The sequence below is a fragment of the Arachis hypogaea genome, chromosome 16, assembly GCF_003086295.3.
Source record: "Arachis hypogaea cultivar Tifrunner chromosome 16, arahy.Tifrunner.gnm2.J5K5, whole genome shotgun sequence".
In the NCBI taxonomy this organism is placed as follows: Eukaryota; Viridiplantae; Streptophyta; class Magnoliopsida; order Fabales; family Fabaceae; genus Arachis; species Arachis hypogaea.
In genome coordinates this window covers 142,810,163-142,832,892 of record NC_092051.1, presented here as the reverse complement: position 1 = coordinate 142,832,892, position 22,730 = coordinate 142,810,163, and the positions used below count along the sequence as shown (strand labels likewise).

The window sequence follows — 22,730 nt, the reverse complement described above, 5'->3', positions numbered from 1 at the left end:
ATGATGATGATCTTTATACAGTCCGTAGCCTACAACGTATGGAAGATAATCGTAAACAGCCTAGATGTTCCAACAAAGACCAATGCCAAGGTGAAGTTGTTCCAAAAGAAGTGGAGTGGAATGATGAAGACAAAAAGAAAGTGAAGCTCAATGCCAAGACTATTAACATGATGCACTATGCCATTAGCTGTGAGGAATTTCGAAAGAATTGTCCATAATGTCAAAGGTTAGAAAACTTCCCAAAGAAGCAGAAATGCCCCAAAACTTCATTCTAGAGGTGAAATTGTTCGATGTGTGAAGAATTAATTTTATGGGACCTTTTCCTCCCTCATATTCAAATAATTACATCTTAGTTGTTGTGGACTATGTTTCTAAATGGGTGGAGGCAGCGCCATTGTCCACTAATAATGCTCAAGTGGTATTTCAATTTTTCAAGAAGAACATTTTCAATAGGTTTGGTATTCCTAAAATCTTGATTAGTAATGGAAGAAGTTACTTCTGTAACAAATAATTGGATGTTCTTCTCCACAAATACATGGGATCAAACATAAAGAATATTTTAATAGAGAAGTTTTTAATTCTCAGACAAGTGACCAAGTGGAAGTTTTTAATAGAGAACTCAAGGATTCTAAAGAAGACTGTGGGAGCTTTAAGAAAGAGTGGGTCAAGAAATTAGATGATGTTCTCTGGACATATAAAACGGCATTTAAGACACCCATTAATATATTACCATACCAATTTATGTATGGCAGATTTTCTCACTTACTATTACTAGTGGAATTAGAGCATAGAATTTATTGGGCTACCAAGTTCTTTAACTTTGATGCTAAGACTGTAGGAAGAGACTCCTTCAATTCAATGAGCTCAATAAGTTTATGGTTGTCGTATATGAGAATGATAAATTCTACAAGGAAAAGACAAAAATGTTGCATGATAAAAAAAATCTCCTCAAGAACAGTTGAGCGCAGACAACAAATTCTTCTCTTCAACTTGAGGCTGAAAATCTTTTTTGGAAAACTGAAAATAAGATAGCCAGGGACTATTTTTAAACTTTTTCAAAGAACGCCAAAAAGTATATTAACTTAGATATATAATAATGTATTATTATATTTATCGACTCAAATCACAACCTATAGATATTAAATCAAATACAACAGCACTTCCATTTGGTTTATTTAATATAAATAATTAAGTTCAAACCCTTAATTTAAACCATACTTATATATAAGGTCGATCCATAAGCTTTTGTTAATAATCTATCCACAAGTAGCTCATAAGCTAACTTGATTTATTTATTGCAAGCTAAGCTTAAATGGATATTATCCTCGTGTCAATTTGGAGTTGGAGTGTGACTATAATCATGCTAATCCTGTCATTGCCATAACATGTCCTTCAGGAACTGATGATGCAACCCAACATGAAACATGGACAGGTTTGTTTCCTTCACAAAATGCTACATCGTACAATCCAAACTCGTTCCACGTTGCTAGGGTGATTTGATATTTGAGACCCAAACTCTTAACATTGTTTCCACCATTATTTGAGCAGCTTTCAATTGTGACGACCCCACTTGATGAGGATGAGTCGTTCTTCACAAGGAAAGAAAATTTTGAACCCATTTGTATGTTATGTTTATGTTCCAAGTCTTTAACACAAAGCATGGCTAACTCCCTCCATGTTTCTTGATTGATACTCATGATCATCACATCAGTGGTGGAAGTGATCTTGAAAATCATGCTTTCTGCTCGCTTTCTGCTGAATGTGGGGCTGATTACATGGCTGGGGAGAACCTCATGATCTTTCACCAAAGGGTGGATAAATATGGATTTCTTAATTTCTCCATTTTGGGGTAACATTTCTTGGTATATCTCTGTCCATTTCTTGAGGAAGTTGTCAACTGCCAAAACCTCTGTCAATAAGAGGCTGCAGCTAATGCCAATTGAGTACCCTCCACATTCAAACTTAGTCACCTAAGACAGTGAGTGGGGAAAAAATATCACTTTCAATAAAATATTCAAAACATTTGAATTTCATGATATGTGATGTTAACTTTGAATTTCAGTTGGCTGAAAAATGAACGAGGAAAGAAAAATGGTAAGTCAGACTTACACAAAATTATAATAATATAAAAAGTACAGAGAGTTAATTTTTAAATAGTCGAAATTAATCCATTTTCTCATTATTAAATTATTTTTTTGCTTTATTTTTTAGGAATTTAGGATTTAATATTAGAATTTTGGATTAAAATTTAAAATTAAAATTAAAAAAATTAACTGATGTCGATGGAAAAAATAATATTATTTGAACAACTCGAATAAGCAACTTTTTTTATACGGCCTCATATGCAAATATGCATTTAAGGGCTTATCGAATAGTCATACTCACTAAAGCTGTTAATGGACTAGTACGATCTATCTAGATTCAATTTATCTATATCCCCAGGTTATATAAATTGAGTGAATGTTTTGTTTATGGCCATAAATTTTCAGTTCAAATCGTTTATGATCAATTCAACAAATTAAATGGGATGATATGTTTATTTTGTATTTGTCTTTTAAAAAAATCTTTCTGATAAAGAATATTAACAAAAAAGTGTTGTTTTAATAAATACAAAAAAAATATATTAAATATAACGTATTTATTTAACTCAAAATTTAAACCAACCTAATTTTAGAAGGAAAAATTCGCCAATTTAAATGAAGAGATTGAGCAGGATGTAAATCATAGGATCCAAGCAGGGTGGTCAAAATGATGGAGTGCATCTAGTTTATATGCGACAAAAAAGTGCCTTTAAAACTTAAAGGTAAATTCTATCGCACCGCTATAAGACCGGCTATGCTTTATGGTACGGAGTGTTGGGCGGCTAAATGAGAGCACGAACATAAGCTGAGTGTGGTAGAGATGAAGATGTTGAGATGGATGAGTGGTCATACGCGATTAGATAAAATAAGGAATGAAGATATAAGGGAGAGAGTTGGAGTAGCACCCATTGTGGAAAAGATGGTTGAATCGCGTCTTAGGTGGTTTAGACATGTGAGAAGAAGACCGATAGAACATCCAGTCAAGAGGGTGGATGAGATGGAAGATGGATAAGGGACGAAAGACAGAGGAAGACCTAAGAAGACCATCCATGAGGTGGTCAAACGAGATCTATATGTAAATGGTCTCTCTGTAGACATGACACATGACAGAACACAATAGCATCGTTTGACTCATGTAGCCGACCCCACTTAGTGGGACAAAGCTTTATTGTTGTTGTTATTAAATGAATAAACTTAGTAATGGATTTAATGTGTTTACACTCCTCTGCCTCCACTAACTACAAAAGATATGATTGTGTCCCCTTAAAACCTTATTATTCACATGGAGGCCACTCAGATAAAGATGCTTAAAACATCTTTTTTTAAAGATGTTTTCATGTTGTGTTTTAATTGGTTTCTGTATAATTTATGAACGAAAAAAATTAACTATCCTGATAATTTTTTGTATTTTTATTTATATTTTAATTATAAACATAAATATAATTTAATTATATTATTTATGAAATGTGATTATAGATGTAGATAAAATTTAGATATATTACTTATATATAATTTCATTGTATTGTATTGCTTATAAAGTTAGATTATAATTATGACAATAGAATTGTTCTTGTATTTTTATATGTGTGACTAATTGGTGGTGTTAAAACATTTACTCTTAATTATAAATAAGGTTTATAATTTAAAAAATCAAAGACTCAATTAAAAAGATACGAAAAAAATGATGTTAAAATATTCTAACACTTTAAAATAAAAATATTCGAAATTCAATTAAAAGTTATTTAAATTTTAAACTCAATAAAAATTTATATTCAATGTGTTTTGTATTAAATATATTTAATAACCTATTATATCATATTGGTTGAAATTAGTTTTTATAATGTTAATTTTTTAATAATACTTTATTAAAAAAATTATCTTTTCAGAATTTTTTTAAAAATTAATTAATATTATATATATATATATATATATATATATTGTTAGATTACATCTTGTTATAAAAAATTTATTTATTTTTAATGCTTATATTAAAAATAAAAACAAAATTTAAATTAGTAAATTTTAATCTATAATATAATAATAATATAATAATTATTTTATATATTATACGAATAAAAATTAATTATATTTTTATTTATAAAAATTTTAAGAGCTTGTTTTATATATATATATATTTTTTTTTTGATAAATGTGATATATTTTTTATGTAAATAATCTTTTAAATCTATTACCTTTTTTATTTTAGTCTAAATTAAATGTTTTTTATTATTTTTGGATAGAAAATCTTTTGAATAATTTAATAATATATGATGAGGAATACCAAATAAATTATACAGAAACCAATTAAAACATAACATGAAAACATTTAAAAAAAAGACGTTTAGGTGGTTAAACTTATGCTATGGGTAAATGCACCAGTAATTCATTAAACGAAAAGTAAAGTGAAGTACATGTAGAAGAAATAATAGTACTTGCCTGAACGGAGCACAAGGGTGAGAACTGAGGAAGTGTCTCATCAATTTCCTTCCAGTAGACAAGCTCAGTCTCATTATCATTGTGTCTCTCATTCAGATCAAGAAATTGTGACAAGGTCCATTGACACTGTGCCGACAATAATCGAAAGCCAGAATCAATAGACACAATTTCGAGTCCCGTGTCTCTTTCCAGGAGCCTGGCAGCGAGTATAGGGTAGTCCACTAGGGCCATGCACAGTGACTCCACAATCCAACCATAAAAAGACCAACCACTCTCCTCACCATTATCGTTATTATAGTAGAACACTACTTGGTAGCACCCTCCAACAATGCTATCATGGTCGTTACTGGCTAACAACACTTTTTGAGCTAGCCGTGGCTGAGTTTCCTTGACCGGTGCCACAGTCTTCACGGCTAAGATCCGCACCTTTGGGAGGCTATGATCATCATCATGGCTGCCACCTTTGTCAAGCACAACCTCCATGATTTCTTGGGTTAAGTAATGACCTTTGATAGTTGGAATGAATTGTACGGATTCTACTTCGAACTGTCACTCTTAATATATATATATATACACGGATGGATACTCCTTCATGTAAAATAAATTTTTGTTGATCCTTATATGATGAAAATTGTAGGATTATATTTTGATATACTATAAAAGTATTATTTTTATTTAAAATGTACTTTATATAAAATAATTTTATAAAAAGATATTTTTGACATCTTTATTTAAGTAACTCCTATATATAAAAATTTTTGTGTAGCATTTTCAACAGACTTAGAAAAAAAAAATGACACTTTTTCTTTTAAATGACTTTTTTTATTATTATTATTTTTAAAATATATAATTATTTTATAAGAATTAAATAACATACATTTTAATCTATTAGACTAAAATACTCTTTAATAATATATTATAATTATATATATTAGTATTAATAATATAAAATATATATCTATTATTAATGTAACAAAATTAATTTATTTTTAATATTTAACGTATTATAAAAATATTTAATTTATAATTTTTTATATATTTTATGATTAATAATAAAATATTTAAAATAAATAAATTTCATTACTTTAACAATAAATATATATTTCATATCATCATTATTATTATTATTATTATTATTATTATTATTATTACTATTATTACTATTATTACATAATATAAAATATTTTACCTTTTTAAAAAAACATTCAATTAAAATTTTTTTATATATTTCATGATTAATAATAATATATCAAAAATAAGTAAAATATATTACTGTTAGTATAATTAATTTTATTTATTTTTTATATTTTATTGTTAATCATGAAATATATAAAAAATTTAAATTAAATATTTTTATAACAAGTTAAAATATTAAAAATTAAAATTTATTACAATAATAATAGTTTTATATTATATATTATATATTATTGCTTTTCTTGAATAACCAAATAATTATCATTAATCGATATATAAAAATAATTATTGAAAAGTATTTTAGTCAAATAAATTAAAATGTATGTCATTTAACTCTTGCAGATGAGAAGAATGCATATTTTAGAAATAAAAAAAATATTATTTAAACATCTCATAAAAAAGAAAATGTTATTTTTTATGCAAAAAATTATTATAGAAATTGATATTATCTTCGTAAAAATAAAAATTTGAAAAATACAGACAACTAATTTTTAAGTAACAAATTTTTTTGTAAAATTATTTTTTTTATTTTTTAAAATTACAATTTAAATTTTAAATTAAAAAACTGTTTATATTAACTCAAGAAAGTTAACTTCCTATCTCAATTCTAAAAATTTATTTCATTTATTATTTGATATCTGTAAAAACTTTATTCAAAAAGGTCAATTCCATAAAGATTTTAATGAGGGAGTTAACTTTTTTTTTTAATTTTAATTTTTAAATTCTATACTCCGAATACTCTAGAAACATCTCTTTATATCTGAATACTCTAGAAACATCTCTTTATATTTTTTTATATAGTGTCTAGTCTTATTTTTTCATCCTCTCTTACTTTTTATTTTTATGTAGTTATAACAATAATGTTTGCTGAAACTACACACTGTTATGATTCATGAAAAAGTGAATAGTATTTTCGGTTATTGAAATATTATATGAGGAATATTAGGGGTAAGTAACTTTGTGATTTGTAATTATCAAATAGTCAGTAACTTTTGTGATTTGTAGTCATCAAATAGCCATTAATGATGGTTTTAATGGTGTGAGATTTTATTCAATGGCTCACTTTTCTTTGCTGGTTACATGCTGGTCAGAATTTAACAAAGTTGCTGGCCCCTAGACTTTTTCATATTATATTTATATTAGGTGAATTTTATTCTATCTTTTCTAAAATAAAGGGTAAATTACCCTTTGTGATATATACAGTGATTATTCATAAATTATTCTTCTATTAGACCTCCAAGATTCACGTTATCTTCTTTTTTCTTTTCAATTGGCACGATGTTTCTCTTTAAATTTGATAATAGTGTCATTTTCATAATCCACACCAAATACACATTTTCTTCTCCAATTTTAAAACCATAATTCCTCTCAAATCTAATCACCATTTCCAATCAATTAGGTTAGGATTTTAAACTTGTTCATATACTTTCAATCTCCCATTTCAACGAGCACATCTATTAATTTTTCAGCTCTCTCCTTCCTAAGATTTTCTTCCTAGTATTTTTCTTAAAATTCAGTCGGATTAACAATGATACTCCTCTTCAGATAACCAACTTTCGTAACCTTGTATAACTATATAACAAAAACAAACCAAAATATTAGTTAGTCATAAAAACAATGAGTCAATAATTACCATCTTAGGATTTTTATTATCTGAATAATAATTGAAAAATAATTTAAGAACGATTAAAGATAAAAAAAAATAAAATACTTTGGTGTCTCCTTTCACGCACCAATTACCATCATTTTTAACTAATATATCACAAATTTCTATCATTTTTTAGCTCTCTCGTTTTTTAGATTTTCTAGGGATCGTATTAGAGATAGTAATTAGATTTGACGATCTCATTCAAACTTTAAAAATCTAATTAAAAAATAATTTATCAATAATCATTATATATGCCACAAGGGATAATTTACCCTTTATTTTAATTTAGAGAAGACATGGTAGAATTCACCTTTATATTAGTATTGCACTTAATAATTTTAGTCTTACACTATCGTTTTTTAATATAACTAAAAAAAGAAAAAATAATAAATAAAGTGATTATTTAAAAAAATAAGATAAAAATAATTATATAAAATTAAATGAATATAATTGAATTTTTTATAACTTTACTTAATAGCCTAATTTAATCTAAATTTCATAATTACATAATCATTAGATTTTACATTAATTTATATATTTTAAGAAAGTAAATATCTATCTGGGTTTATACCCGGTTGTAACTAATTTTGCATCGCTATAAAATAAATAATAAAAATATTAGGTGTCTAAGTATTTTTATTGTTAACTAAGATAATTAAATTACTAGGATTTAAATTTCAGTTGCGCTCTTTCTCTTCTTCCTGCTCCTCTGTTATCACTACTATCACTGTCATTATTATTACTGCTGCTACTATTATTGTTGTCATCTTCTTCTTATTATTATTATTACTAGTTCATTTTTTTCTTTTCCTTCTTTAACGTCTTGTTGTTGTTCTTCTTCTTCTTTTTTTTTATTTTTTTTTGAATTGAGTGTATCTTTTTTATTGAGCGAAATTGAAAACGTATAAATATTTTTTATATTATTTTTTTATGTTCAATATTTGTATGCTATATGTGTGAATTTATGTGATACGTTTAAATATTTGTGTGCTTTAATAAACCAGAATTTATTTAATCATTTCTAATAAATTAGTGTTAGTTACTAAACTATTAACTTTATTACTTATGTTATTTTGCTATATTCGATATTTGTATTGTTATTGTATATATTTTTTTTCTTTTATTATGGTTATTTATGATGTCTTTAGTTTTCTTTAATTGAATTGTTTGAAAAATTAGTGTTATTCTATGATTCTGATTTTTATGCAGTTATATATGTAAATTTGTATGCTATACTGAATAAAAATATGTGCTACACTTAAATATTTGTGTGCTATGATAAACCAGAATTTGTTTAATGATACCTGTCAAATTAGTGTGAGCTACCAAACTAATAGCTTCCGTTACTTATGTGCTGTAAAAATGTAAGAGTGTGTGTTGTTTCATTTTATTTGATTTACACATGTGATGTGGTATAGTGTTTACAGTGTTGATGGACAACTACAACAAAGACGAAGCGTTCGCTGAACTTTTCAAAAACCATTTACATTCAAAGCTGATTTGCACCCCTTGCATTTAAGAACAACATTCCATAAGCACAAAGAAAATGTGTTGGGTGCACTTAAAAATTGTCGTGCCGCACTCTCTGAAGACCCTAACCACCAAGAAATATTGAAACTGCAGATCAGAATTAATAGCCATGAACCATGATGACATATTTAAAAAGAGTGTCAACAGTACTTTTTGTATGTGTGTGTGTTTTTTTCTTTTTGAAAAATGAAACTTATCATGTAACATTGGCTTGCAATGAATGGTGATTGGTTTACACATCATAAAAAAAGAGAGAGAAAAAAATGTATAATATAACTCAATAAAAGAATATACACATAAATTTTGGTGTAGTAAAAATTTGTATATTGTGTTTAAAAAATTTGTATATTATGTGCAAAAATTTGTGTGTTGTGTCAATAAATTTGTGTTACATTATAATTTTTGTGTGCTACACTTCAAAAATTTGTATACTCTAAAAAATGTAGAAAGACTAGTATATTTAGTGCAAGCTCTTTAAATTATGTGTTAGTGGAGCACTACTCATATGTCATAGGTTTCATTTTGAGAGTAATTTTTATTATAATTAGATCAACTTAGTTAAACTTAATTGTCAATAAAATTTATACATGTAACATCACTAAAAAATTAAAATACTAATTTTAGTATGTCTTGCCAACAGTTGGTGAGTCGTCTATTAGGGGTGTCCATGGATTGGATCCGATCCGCATATCCGCGGTGTTTATCCGAATCCGATCTGAAAATTGCAGATATGGATCTGATCCGCAAGGCTTTCGGATCGGATCGGATCGGATCCACACACTAATCGGATCGGATTGCGGATTTTGTGTTGGTATCCGCATATCCGATCCGCATATCCGCGTATCCACAAAAATAAAGAAATAAATAAGTAAAATATTCTTTTTATGTTTTATTTTAACTAATAATTATCATATATGTTAAATTATTTTAATTTATTATTCAAGAAAAGTATGTTTAATATTATTTTAAGAGTAAACATATTTAAAAGAATAGAAAAAAATAAATTTTATTGATATTTTTTTAATAAAAATAAGCTTTTAAAAATATTTTTGTGTTTTGCGGATATATCCGATATCCGATCCGATCCGATCCGCAAATGTGCGGATCGGATCGGATCGGATCCAACCTTAAAAACTGCGAATATTGGATCCGATCCGATCCGATGATTGTAGTGCGGATCGGATCGAAATTTTGACCATATCCGATCCGACCCGATCCGCGGACACCCCTATCGTCTATAACCTATTTTATTATTGTCTTATTAAGAGACGGCAATCATAACATACTAAGAGTATAACAACAAGATTGCGGTGAAAATTTTAAAGGATATTGAGAGTCATTGATATAAAAAATGTTATTTATACATTAAAATCAGTCATCATATATTTATATATTTTATATTAATAATTAATTTTAGTGGCTGGTTGTCAAAATTTTTATTATATAAAAATACAAAAAAAGTTTAAATTTATAAAAGTTGACTTTTTGGTGTTTGGATTAATTTCTATGTGAGAAAATTTATATTTGGTTTGGTAAAATTATATATTTTTTTCTAAATTAGTTTATAAAAACTAACTTTTAAAGGATAGTTTTTTAAAAATTGTAACATTTATGTTTGGTAAAAATAAATTTTATAATTTAAAAATATTATAATAAACATTAATGCAAGAACTAAATTTATATATTAATTAATATATGAGATTATATTAAATTTTTAATTTTGATAAACATAACCCATTTTTGAAAAGCTCCACTTAAAGTGTTTTCAAAAGTATTTTTATTTTTTAAAGGTTTAATTACTCTGTCAGTTGTTATAGTTTTTCTAAATTTTTAATTAGATCTCTATATTTTTTTTGTTTTTTATTGAGTCTTTATACCATATCAGATTTTGTAATTAAGTCTCTATCGTAAAAAAAACGTTGGAATTAACGGATATTTCATTAAATAAAATGCCTAACACTTGACTGAATATTCTGTTAATTCCAACGTTTTTATCATGGTAGAAACTTAGTTGCAAAATCTGATATGATATAGAAATTCAATTAAAAAGAAAAAATATAAGAACTTAATTAAAAATTTAGTAAAACTATAAAGACTAATAAAGTAATTAAACCTTTTTTTAAAAATTACAAATACGCACATAATCTTTTTTACTTACCATATGTAAAATGAGGAAATTGTACTCATGTTTGACATGCCATAAACTAATCTGTCGCAGATTTTAGCTATATTTAAGGGGTTTGCCACTGATCCATGAGTTACTTCATACACAAAGCAAAATTTAAATCTTCAACATTTACTTAAATAAACGAATAAGCTGATCACTCAACCAACCAAGTTAATTTCCTAACACATTTCTAATACATAGGTTATAAGACCTTAGTAAATTCCATTGTAACTGAAATAACATTTACTTTTCAATAAAGTCAAGAGACATTTGAAAACGAACAAAGAGAGGTTATTCACATGCAATACATAATAACACAAAATAAATAAATGAAGAAAACTCACGTAATTTTTTTTTGTAAAAGTTGGAAAAAAAACTTGTGTTAGATTTTATTTAAAAAGCTTGTGGGATTTCATACCTGTGCAGCTGCTGGCTGTGCTTTTGTCTTCTTTCAATTTTCTTTTGCTTTTTATTTTCTCAACTAGTAATAACTCCTATTTATATAAATTTATACATAAAAAATATATAATTTATATTTATATTTATTAAGATTTGAACACATGACTTAATAAAATTTATATTTATATTTATCAAAATTTAATTAATAAAATGTATTTATTAAAAAAATTTCATGGTTATGCTAACTAGTCAAAATTACTAAAAACGGTTAATTCCAAAAATTTCTGATATATATATATATATATATATATATATATATATATATATATATATATATATATATATATATATATATATATATATATATATAAAGAAAAGAGAAAGATAACAGAGAACAGAAAAAGCTAAAAAAAAGGATTTTTTTTTTCTATTTTAAATAAAACAAATCCACAAATATGGAATAGACAAAGGAGAAAGAAATTAAGAAAGAAAAAGTGAGGTGTTGAAAGTACCAAATGGTTAGGTGAATGCAGTAAATGAATATATATATATATATATATATATATATATATATATATATATATATATATATATATATATATATATCCAGTACTAGTTCTAATTTTATAATGCAATAATGTATTATATAATTTTGATTTTGTACTAAATGTCTTATTATTTTACCTATTCGAACATTCTCATGTTAGAATAAAAAAATATTTTTAAAATAAATATTTTACACATAAGTATATTATTTTATTATATTTAATTCAATTCTAATTAAATTTTGATTAAACTTTTAAATTTTTAATTCTATAAATTTGGTTTTTAGTAGCTTGACAGAAAGGGGGAAGGAGAAGAACATATTAGAGTTTTTTGTGGTTGTGTAAATCAATAATAACATAATCTATATCTATATTATATAAAATAAGAATCTAAAAAAGTGTTTGTATATAAGCTTTTCTAAATATTCTTCAAAAACATATTTTTTTATTGTTTTAAAGTTTTTTCCATTTAAATACTATTAGTGCCTATTTAAGTTTTTTAAAAATATTAAGAATCTTAATTTATTTTTTAAAAATAAAATATATATTAAAATTTTTTATTCTATTAGATATTAAGAGAATAATTAAGACGATGAATTAGTATTATGAAGAAAATCCCACCACTTTTATTAAAATCTAGTGTGATTGCGTGGTCTGGTCTAGTCCTTCGTCTCATTATAAGTAATTATGATTCTTCTGGTTCGTGACAGCACTTAATCAGCCAAAAAAAAAATGAGCAATTCCACACTATTTGATGAAATCTCACACCATTAAAAACATTAATAATAACTAATTAATAGTTACAAATCACAAAACTTACTGCTCCTTAGTACTCCCTTTATTTATGACTTCCAATGATTTTACTCTTAAAGTTTTTAGCGATTTCAACGACATCGATGGGTGAGAGGGGCAGCCACAACATGATGGAGTGGCAGCAATGGAATGAGATAACAATGGGGTGAGAGGGAGAGCTATAACCCCTAAAAAATTTTATAGAAATTAAGTAGTATTTCTTCATGTGATATGATCAATCCAATTGATTACAGTTTTATTAACTCAGTCATACTATGTTCAAGTCCCGCTTTGGCTAGGTTAGGATACTTTTTGTCGATCTGGTTTGATATATGAACTATTTAGTATCTACACAATTGAACGATGATGATCACTCTGAAATTAAGCGAACCAGACGCATTTTAGCTCTAAGGAATGGATAATAAAGCCAGTTGGCTATTCAGCTTCTTGTTAAATATACCGATTTTCATAAAATATATTTCACAGATATAACTAAATTATATTTTATACATTAAATTAATTAATTTTGATATAAGTGATTCGATCAATGAACAATCATTTGAACCATTAACCTATTAACTCAGTATCGTGATCAAGTTGATTGTCGGATAGGTTTTAATCTATGGATTAACCGGTAGTGATAGAAAATAAGAATGACAATGAAGCAGGACAGAGCATATATTTCATACCCACCTTGATGAATATTAACTATTTTTCATATTATCCCACAAGTATTTTATTTATCGTCCCAAATGTATACCCACGCGTCTTTTAATAGACCCATATCTATTCTGTTTCAAATGAGAGAATTTTTTTAAAAAAAAAATATCATCCTTCATGAATGAAATATAATCTATGACCTATAAAAAAATATAAAGTACTAAAATGTGAATTCTTCACACAAATAAAACGACCAAAAGAGATACCATCTTTGTCACTATTTCCGGTTATTATTCTTTTTCTATTGCCTTTGAGAGTTAGGCTCAGTTTAGGTAAATAGTTTAATTAAACTCTTTTTGATAAAATAATTTAAACAATAAATAGTTATACAAAAAGTAATTTATAAATAAGTTATTTTGTGTTTAAATTTTTAGTTCTAAATGTACTTATTTTATAGGAATGTGATAAAAAAAATATTAGTATTATGAGAGAAGTCATTTTTTTAACTTCTTTATAAGTTCTTAAATAGTTTTTTAAAAAGTTACAATTTGATTTTAAAAGTTGTATCAGACATTAATATTACTACTTTTCATAAGTTAAAAACTCAAAAACATTTCTTTTAAAACTTTTCAAATAGGTTCTTAGATTCATTTGAATTTTATAAAGACTCTACTTATAATAGATTGTATTTGAAACAAGGTTCTTCATTTTGTTCATAAATCCTTGTTAAGAATTAATATCACGGGAATTTTTTGTTTGGCAATAAACCATCGTTTAAAATCACGATTTATATGTATTTTTAAGTGTTTAATTTTGATGCATTATTAATCAATTTGGATCGATTTAATGGTTAGTTTAATAGTTCAGTAAATTTTGGAGGTTCGAATACCGTCTTTTGTATACAGATTGGCTAGTAAAAAATTTTTAAATAGATCTTCGATTCGCGACGAATTAGTCATTTACTTAACGGGATAGAAAATATTGTGAAAAAAAATTAAAAAAATTTATGTCCTTAAATGGATATTAATTATCCAATCCATGACGGATTAATCCTTAATCTAATGAATTAAAAAATACTATAAAAAAAATAAAAAAAAATTTATGCATTATTATTGTAAAAAATTTTACACAGACAACATAGTTATTCAATCAGATTTATATATTTAGGTAGATTTTGAAGTAACAAGTTAAAATTTTTTTTCTAATATGATAATGCACAATTGATTGTTTGTATAAAATTTTTTATATTAATAATACATAAAAACTAAACAATTTTTTTAATTTGTAATTTTAAACCACGATTTACATAAAAACAAAATAGAATAGGAAATGATCCAATTTCGTTTAGGACAATTATACTTTGTAAGTTAAAAAATCCTAATGCTCACGTACATTTTGAGGTTAATATGAATAATATATTATGAATATATAATAATTGGAAATCTTAGTTTAATTTATTTTTATAATTATTTTTTTAATACTTAATAAATGACGATTTAAATAAATATATTATTTTTCAAAAATTTAGAATTTAAATCTTTTTATTTAAACGTTAGGAAAATAATAAAAAAATAGTTAACAAAAACTTTAATATTTTTCATGTATATTATAAATTTCTCATTTCTTAGACACGTGGCACATTTGGCTGCAATAAATTTCAACTTGAAGTGATGGGACAGGCGGACGGAGCAGTTAGCTCTCCCTTTTGTCATTTATGATTTATGAAGAAATTAATTTGTAGATTAAGACTTAACACTTTGTTTGGATATAGAAAAAAAAAATAAAAAAAATAAAAAAATAAAATTATTTATATATTATTTGAATAAAAATAAATAAATAAAAAATAAAAATTTTTTTTGTTTAAATAAAAAAAATTATAATAATATAAAATTATATTAATATTTTTAAGTATTTTGTTTTTTTATTAATCAAAAAATAAATTTAAAATTTTACTAATTTTTATCTATTTTTCTTTTATTTTTTTTTCATTTATAAAAAAAAATTCATAAAAATCATATAATTTTTTTTTCAACCCAAATTTCACTCTCCATCTAAACAAAAAAAAGTTCACTTTTTCACTTTTCCTTTTTTTTTTTCCCTATTTTTTATAAATCCAAACAAGTCCTAAGAGTTGATTACGTTATTACAATGATGTAGATAAACGTTCGAGGGCAAAAAACTAGAATAAGCCAAGGCAAGAAATGTGTAACCTAAATACGCCAAAGTGAAAATCGTTTTAGCAATAAGCCAAACGTGAATTTTATGTAATTCGAACCAGGGTAGTTCGAATTACAAACCTTAGTAATTCGAACCAGGGTGGTTCGAATTAGGTGAAGACTTGCTTTGTGTGTAATTCGAACCAATGTGGTTCGAATTACTAACCCAACTAATTCGAACTCATCTAGTTCGAACTATAGCCAATTGTGCAACGTATGTAATTCGAACCAGGCTGGTTCGAATTACCCTTGGCATGGTCCTTCATAAATCGAACCAAGCTGGTTCGAATTAGTGGTGATTCGGCTATATAAGGAGTTCGAATCACCCTCATTCGAACTATTATTCCTTCCCCCTACCCAACGAAATCTCAGAGAAAACGACCCAGATTCTCTCCGAGGAAGACCTGAACGGAATACTCTGCTGATGGGGGACGATCCGGCACGGTTATATCGCTTGGACGGAGTCGCTCATATAGCCGGGGTCATCAACGACGAGGTTAGTACGGAAATATTTTTGATTATAGCGGTTTTTGTGACTTAGTATTTTTGCATGTGGGTTAGATGGTGGTATATGTTAGTGGTTTATGTAGGTGGTTTATGTTAGTAGTTTAAGTTAGCGGTTTAAGTTAGTGGTTTATGTTAGTGGTTTAGGTTGGTGGTTTAGGGTAGTGGTTTATGTTAGTGGTTTAAGTTAGTGGTTTAAGTTAGTGGTTTTTGTTAGTGGTTTATTTTGGTGGTTTATGTTACCGGTTTTTGTGAGTGGTTTATGCAAGCGGTTTATTTGAGTGGTTTATGGTAGGTGGTTTTCGTTAGTGGTTTTATGTTGGTGATTTGTTTGACTTGTTTGATTGTAGTTGTTTTACGCTAGATGTTCTATGTAAACCGGTTTAGTTAAGGTTTTTCTTGTTAGTGGATCTCGTTAAGCCGGTTTATGTTAACGGCTTAGTTGTGCGGTATATGGGTTTTTTTCCAGTTGCTTATCTTTCATGTAATGTTATGCGGGTTTATTTAGCAGAATGGTTTGTTGATGATTTATCGCGTTGCTTACGGTTGTGGTTGGTTTTTAAGCTGGTTTTAACTATGCGGTTCATTACTACTCGCAGCTCCAGCGATGCATTAGGAGCATGCGGCGGCAGCAGGGCATGCGACTTGATGATAGATACGTTCCGTACTTGCAGATGGCAGGTCTATACCATCTTGCAAGGTTGAACGACCGATGGTTCCGGCTAGACGAGGCCCTTGTCAGTGCATTCGTGGAGCGATGGCGTCCCGAGACGCACACGTTTCATATGCCGTTCGGAGAGTGCACTATCACACTCCAGGACGTGGCATACCAGCTGGGTTTGCCAGTGGACGGCCATTACGTGAGCGGGTGCCTGTCAGAGTTCCATATATACATCGAGGGTGGCCGTCCAGCCTGGGTCTGGTTCCAGGAGTTGCTCGGAGTTATACCTCCTCCTAGTCAGGTTCAGAAGTACGCCGTGAACTGCAGCTGGTTTCAGGAGACTTTTGGCGAGTGCCCGGAGGATGCATATGAGGAGACTGTGCGCCGATATGCCCGTGCGTACATCATGATGTTGTTGGGCACACAGCTGTTCGCGGACAAGTCCGGGAACCGGATTCACATCAGATGGCTTCCGTACGTAGCGAGGCTGGAGGAGCTGGGTACCTACAGCTGGGGTTCTGCAGCACTGGCTTGGTTGTACCGTTGCATGTGCCGAGTCGCGAACAGACATGTCGTCAAGTTAGCCGGCCCGCTTCAGATACTTCAGTCTTGGATCTTTTGGCGCTTTCCTCGGTTTAGGCCTGCAGGATATGAGACGTTCAGCTGGCCGTTGGCCTCGAGGTACTAGAAACGGCCTTATCTGTTTCAATTTTACACACATCACTACATTTCATTAATAGTCTATTGCATACTCTAAACACATATTTCAGTTGATGTAACACATGTGTATCTTGCAGATGGTCAGGTTACAACCCTTCCGGGAGCGAGAAGGGTCCTAGAGTGGCGATGTGGAGGCTCAGGATAGACCGGTTACAGGACAGGGAGGTGAGTATGCAAGTTAACAAGTGTCCTTTTATACTCAAGCTTTTCTATTTGGTTCCAACAGTTTCCCTGACAAGAATGGCTTCCTTGTGTTGTGCAGTTCATATGGATGCCGTACAGTAGCCCCGACGTACTTCAGGTTTTGCATCCGGAGGTTTTGGAGCCTCGGCATATGGCGTTGTGGCGCTCTGTGACCGCGCTGATCTACTTTGCTATCATAGAGTGGCATCAGATAGATCGTGTTCTTCCGCAGTTTGGAGGGGTTCAGCCCCCTCCGCTTCCCGCCCTGAACATCGACTTTCTGATGTCCAAGGACGGTAGAGGTGGCGATCGGTGGTTCCCGTCTTATTTGGAGAAGTGGCATCTCTACTGGGACTCTCGTCAGGAGAGTGTGCTGAGGTTCGACGTTGTTGCCGACCCCGGACCGTCGCATGAGTTCCTTGATTGGTGGAGTCAGCATGGGAAGAGGTTCTTGTCTCCGGACACGCAGCTAGGGAATCCTAGATCAGTTCCGGTTCCAATTGAGGCGTCACAGCGAGGTCCAGGGCGAGTTCCTGACATGGAACGTTCTGAGGACGTGCCGGACAGGCGTAGGGTTGAGAGGAGGATGGGTGTGGGGACACGGCGGAGCCAGCATGAGTTTAGGTGGCCTGATCATGGTATGGACGATGATCACGACGCCGGTCCAGTTAGAAGCGGACGACGAGCCCAGGGAGGTAGGGCGAGGGGGCATGCTGACCGTGGGGACGACTTCGATCATCAGCATGGGCCCATTGGCGGGGGTGGTTCAGGGGCTGTTGCAGCTGCGGGTACTAGTACACACGATGGCGGTCATGGGGGTGAGTGGTATGGTACAGGGATGGGTGACGGGGCTGACACGGGTGACGCTGGACTTGGATCGGGCCCTCTTGGACATTACTTCGTTGGTGTGCCAGCCGATGACCAGCCTGAGCAGGGGGGTACACCTTGTGTTATCCCGGGATCACAGTGGTCAGACTTTCTTGGGTCCGAGACGCTTGTTGGGGACTTCGGGAGTCCACGCTTCCTAGAGGAGATCAGCGCCATCATGCAGGGGGACGTCACTCCCCGCATTGGTGGCCAGAGCTCAGGCACACAGGCCCCGTTAGATGTTGATCTGAACGAGCCTCCATCGTCATCCGGTGGTCAGCAGTTCTGTCTCGGAGGTACCCCTCCATCCGCCTTCACCGCTGCATCACAGTCTGTCGCAGGGGTGGCTGCGGCACCCCTGCATGTTGCGCCACCTGCACAGCCTGCCCCGTAGGAGGATGGGGATGACATCGAGGATGAGGAGCCGTTTATCCGCCGAGGTCAGAGGGCACGGGTAGCCCGTCGCTGTGATACTGGATCGCATCTGTTTAGATGATGCACGTTTCATGTATTTTTTTCCTATGGTTCAATCATGTATGATAATGATATGTACTTTCCTTGTTATGTTGTAGTCTATTTACCTATGTTATTTGTTGTTTGTGCTGTGGGACATTGACTACTTATAATCATCAAATCATGAAACAGTTTAGTGTTTACCTTTGCATATTAAAATTTGCATCGACGGAACTTGTAGCAGTATTCATAATGGAAGACAACATATTCATTACTACTCACAACAATCAAAGTACAATGTGTAAAGATCAAACAGTTACATAAGTGCTAAGACATTGCATCTAACAGGAAAACTAAAATGTAAATAAAACTAACACAAACTACATGCCCACTAATGGCGTCCTGCCTGAGACGATCCTTCAACCTGTGGGCAACAACGTCGTGTGTGTCCGGGTTGGCGACATAGGCCGCACCTCTTTGGCCGATTCGGATCTGCCTCGTCCATATTCGTCCGTATCCTGGTGGATCTAGGACGACCCTCTCTCGCACGCCTCCTGTCAGGGTCCGGAATCACCGTGGGCCCGTCGTAAGGTGGCCAGAAGCCCTCCGGGATCGGAGGTGTGAATCCCATCCGATACACACTGAACACCGAGCTAATCTGATAGACGCTGTGAACGTAAGAGGTCCAGGTGAGCCGTGAGTAGGCACAGCATGCAAGTGCGTGCTGACACGGGAAATGAAGCACCTGGAAGTACCCGCAGTCACATGTCTGCGATGCAAGCGATACTCTGTAGGTACCCAACGAGAAAGAACCAGTCGGAGTGGTCTCTGCTACGGTGAACTCGGAGTTATCCCGGCCATACAACGTCACCGTGAAGCACCTGGCCGTCTTCAAGTTGGCCTCAATCGCCTTCACCAAATGCTGACTGAATTGTTGACCGGTTCCCATCTGCGCCTCAGCCTCTCTCCCCTTGCGAACAAAGAGTTCCGCAAGCCTACAATATGTTGCCTTCACCAGGGATGCTACAGGGAGATTTCTGACCCCCTTGAGGATTGAATTCACACACTCGGAGATGTTCGTCGTCATGTGACCGAATCTCCGACCCTCATCACGATGCTGAGTCCACATGGAGTAGTCAATCCGGTTCGCCCAGTCACACATCGCCGGGTCTTCAAACTGAAGAATATCAAACCAGTAATCAAATTCAACCTCGGTCTTCGCATACGCCGCATTGACTAGTAGCCTCCTAGCATCTTTGCCCTTGAAGGTAAGGGAAAAATTAGCCGCTACGTGTCGTATGCAGAATGCACGGTACGCAGATGGCGGTAACCAACCTCCGTCAGGGGCCTCAAGCGCAGCCTTGATGCCGTTGTGCCTATCCGATATAACCAGCAGACCGGGCTGCGGGGTCACGTGCTCTCGAAGGTGCGAGAGAAAGAATGTCCAGGACTCTGCATTCTCACCCTCCACCAGGGCGAATGCGACTGGTAGAATGTTGGAGTTCCCGTCCTGTGCAATCGCGATGAGCAACGTTCCCCCATACTTCCCATACAGATGTGTGCCGTCAATGCTGACTAGCGGCTTGCAATGACGGAATGCCTCGATGCACGGAGGGAAAGTCCAGAAAAGTCTGTGGAAATACGCTTGAGACTCGTCCACCTGTCCTCCAACTCGAACCGGGCTCGTTCTGAGGACCGCAACACTTCCAGGCATCGTCAGCTGGACACCCAACACCCACCTAGGGATGTCGTTGTATGACTCATCCCAGTCACCGTAGATGAGGGCAATAGCCTTCTGCTTTGCCATCCATACCCTCCTGTAAGTCGGCCTAAAACCAAAGTGCGCTGCCGTGGCGTTTAGGAGGACCTTTATGCTCACGGATGCGTCAGCCCTAACCATTGGCATAATGAACGACGAAATCACATGATAATCCAAACTTCTGTGGTCGCTAGAGATGGATGTGGCCAGGCAAGTGTGAGGTCCGTTGTACCGTTTGACCTCCCAAAGACCCTTGCGCTTCTGGAGACTCAGTCGAATCAACCATGTGCACCCATTTCCAAACTCGGAACACTTGCCCACATACCTGCGGTGATCGGACTCCAGCACCTTGTACTGTACCCCTCGCCGGATGCTGTAACTCTTCACACTTAGCAGGGCCTCGTCTTTATCCTGGAATTGCTGACCAACCTGGAACTCTGTCAGACCAGCAGTCCCTTCCGCATCTCTAGCTCCGAATCCAACAGCGTTCCCTAAAACCCCCTCATGCCTCATGGCGTCCAAGTCCAATGAGGAAAAATGTGGTGGATACTGCTGTGTGCCAGAGCTAGAACCACCGCTCGCCAATGCAGGACCAGTCGCTCCAACCTCGTCGCCGCTGTCATCCTCAATCGTATCCGGCTCGACGTCGTCCTCATCTGCATCACCCAAGACTCCATCTCCGACGCCAACCGGTGGAACGCCCTCTAAAGCGTTCAGCATAATATCAAAGGATCCTGCCTCGTCGCCTACCCCGTCATTCAGATCAACAGCAAAAGACGGGGAGGCGACAAGTTGGACCGCTGGCTCGTACACTGGGACGGAGGAAGAAGCCACGGCAGCCCTGGAACTGGAGCCAGCTGCCGTGGCTACATTGGTGGTATTCCGGTTGGAACCCCCTGAGCTGGATACCACATCAATCAGCTTTGCGAGCAACTCTGGTGTCCTCACCTCCGGAAACTGCCTCCGACAAAGAAACATGACTTGCAGGTCCTCATCACTACCAATCGTCAGACAATCATACTTCACCGTATCGTGCAGGATCGTGACTGGAATGCGATAGAAAAATTTCTTAACCCGCTTCGCACCTTCCAGGCCAAGTTTCATCAGCACAGATCTAACAAGGTCATCATAGCTTGTCGTTGGATTCACGACAATACAGAGAGGATCCTTATCTGTGAACTTCACTCCGGAACGAGTTTTCCTCTTAATGGATCCTCTGTGGTGAACCAGAACAACAAAACTCTCCTCACAAGCCATCTTACTGGTCTAATGAGACCAACTCACGCTTAGAACGGTTATATAGAGGTCGATCTCCCACTAATTCGAACCGGTCCGGTTCGAATTATGGTTTGTGTAATTCGAACCAGCACGGTTCGAATTACTCAGGCCGGATCTCTCTCTATAATTCGAACCTCCCTGGTTCGATTTATGAAGAAATTTTTGGTGGGAGTTCGAACCACATTGGTTCGAATTACATGCAAAGCTACTCTCCTACTAATTCGAACCACCCTGGTTCGAATTACTAACGTTTGTAGTTCGAACCAACCTGGTTCGAATTACATAAAAATAGCTTCTGGTTTCAGTTTGACGTATTTACGTTACACATTTCCAACGTTGGCTTATTAGGGTTTTTTGCCCAACGTTCGATGTAAGCTATGGGTCGGTGGGTCCCCACCAAGCCTTCTCGTCCTGTCCCACTTTAGGACTTTTTTAAGTATTTGTATTTTATAAGATATTTTTAAATGTTAATTTATAAATATTTCAATAAATCAGTGCATTAATATATCTTAATTTTAATTTAATAAAAATCAATAAAAAAATAAATTTTATTTGAACTGAAATAAAATATTAAAATTAAAATTAATGAGTAAAAATTTAAATTTTATCTTTTAGTTTAAATTCAAAAAATAAATGT

General features: G+C 32.8%; 1 protein-coding gene across 1 annotated transcript; it reads right to left on the bottom strand.

The window, feature by feature from the left end:
* Positions 1 to 1,073: 1,073 nt before the first annotated feature.
* Positions 1,074 to 5,140, bottom strand: LOC112757738 (tetrahydroanabasine acetyltransferase). Its single transcript, XM_025806294.2, has 2 exons — positions 4,518 to 5,140; positions 1,074 to 1,970 (listed from the first exon to the last, which is right to left on the bottom strand). The coding sequence occupies exons 1-2, from the start codon at positions 4,998 to 5,000 to the stop codon at positions 1,359 to 1,361; spliced, it is 1,095 nt and encodes a 364-aa protein (XP_025662079.1). The 5' UTR covers positions 5,001 to 5,140; the 3' UTR covers positions 1,074 to 1,358.
* Positions 5,141 to 22,730: the final 17,590 nt, after the last annotated feature.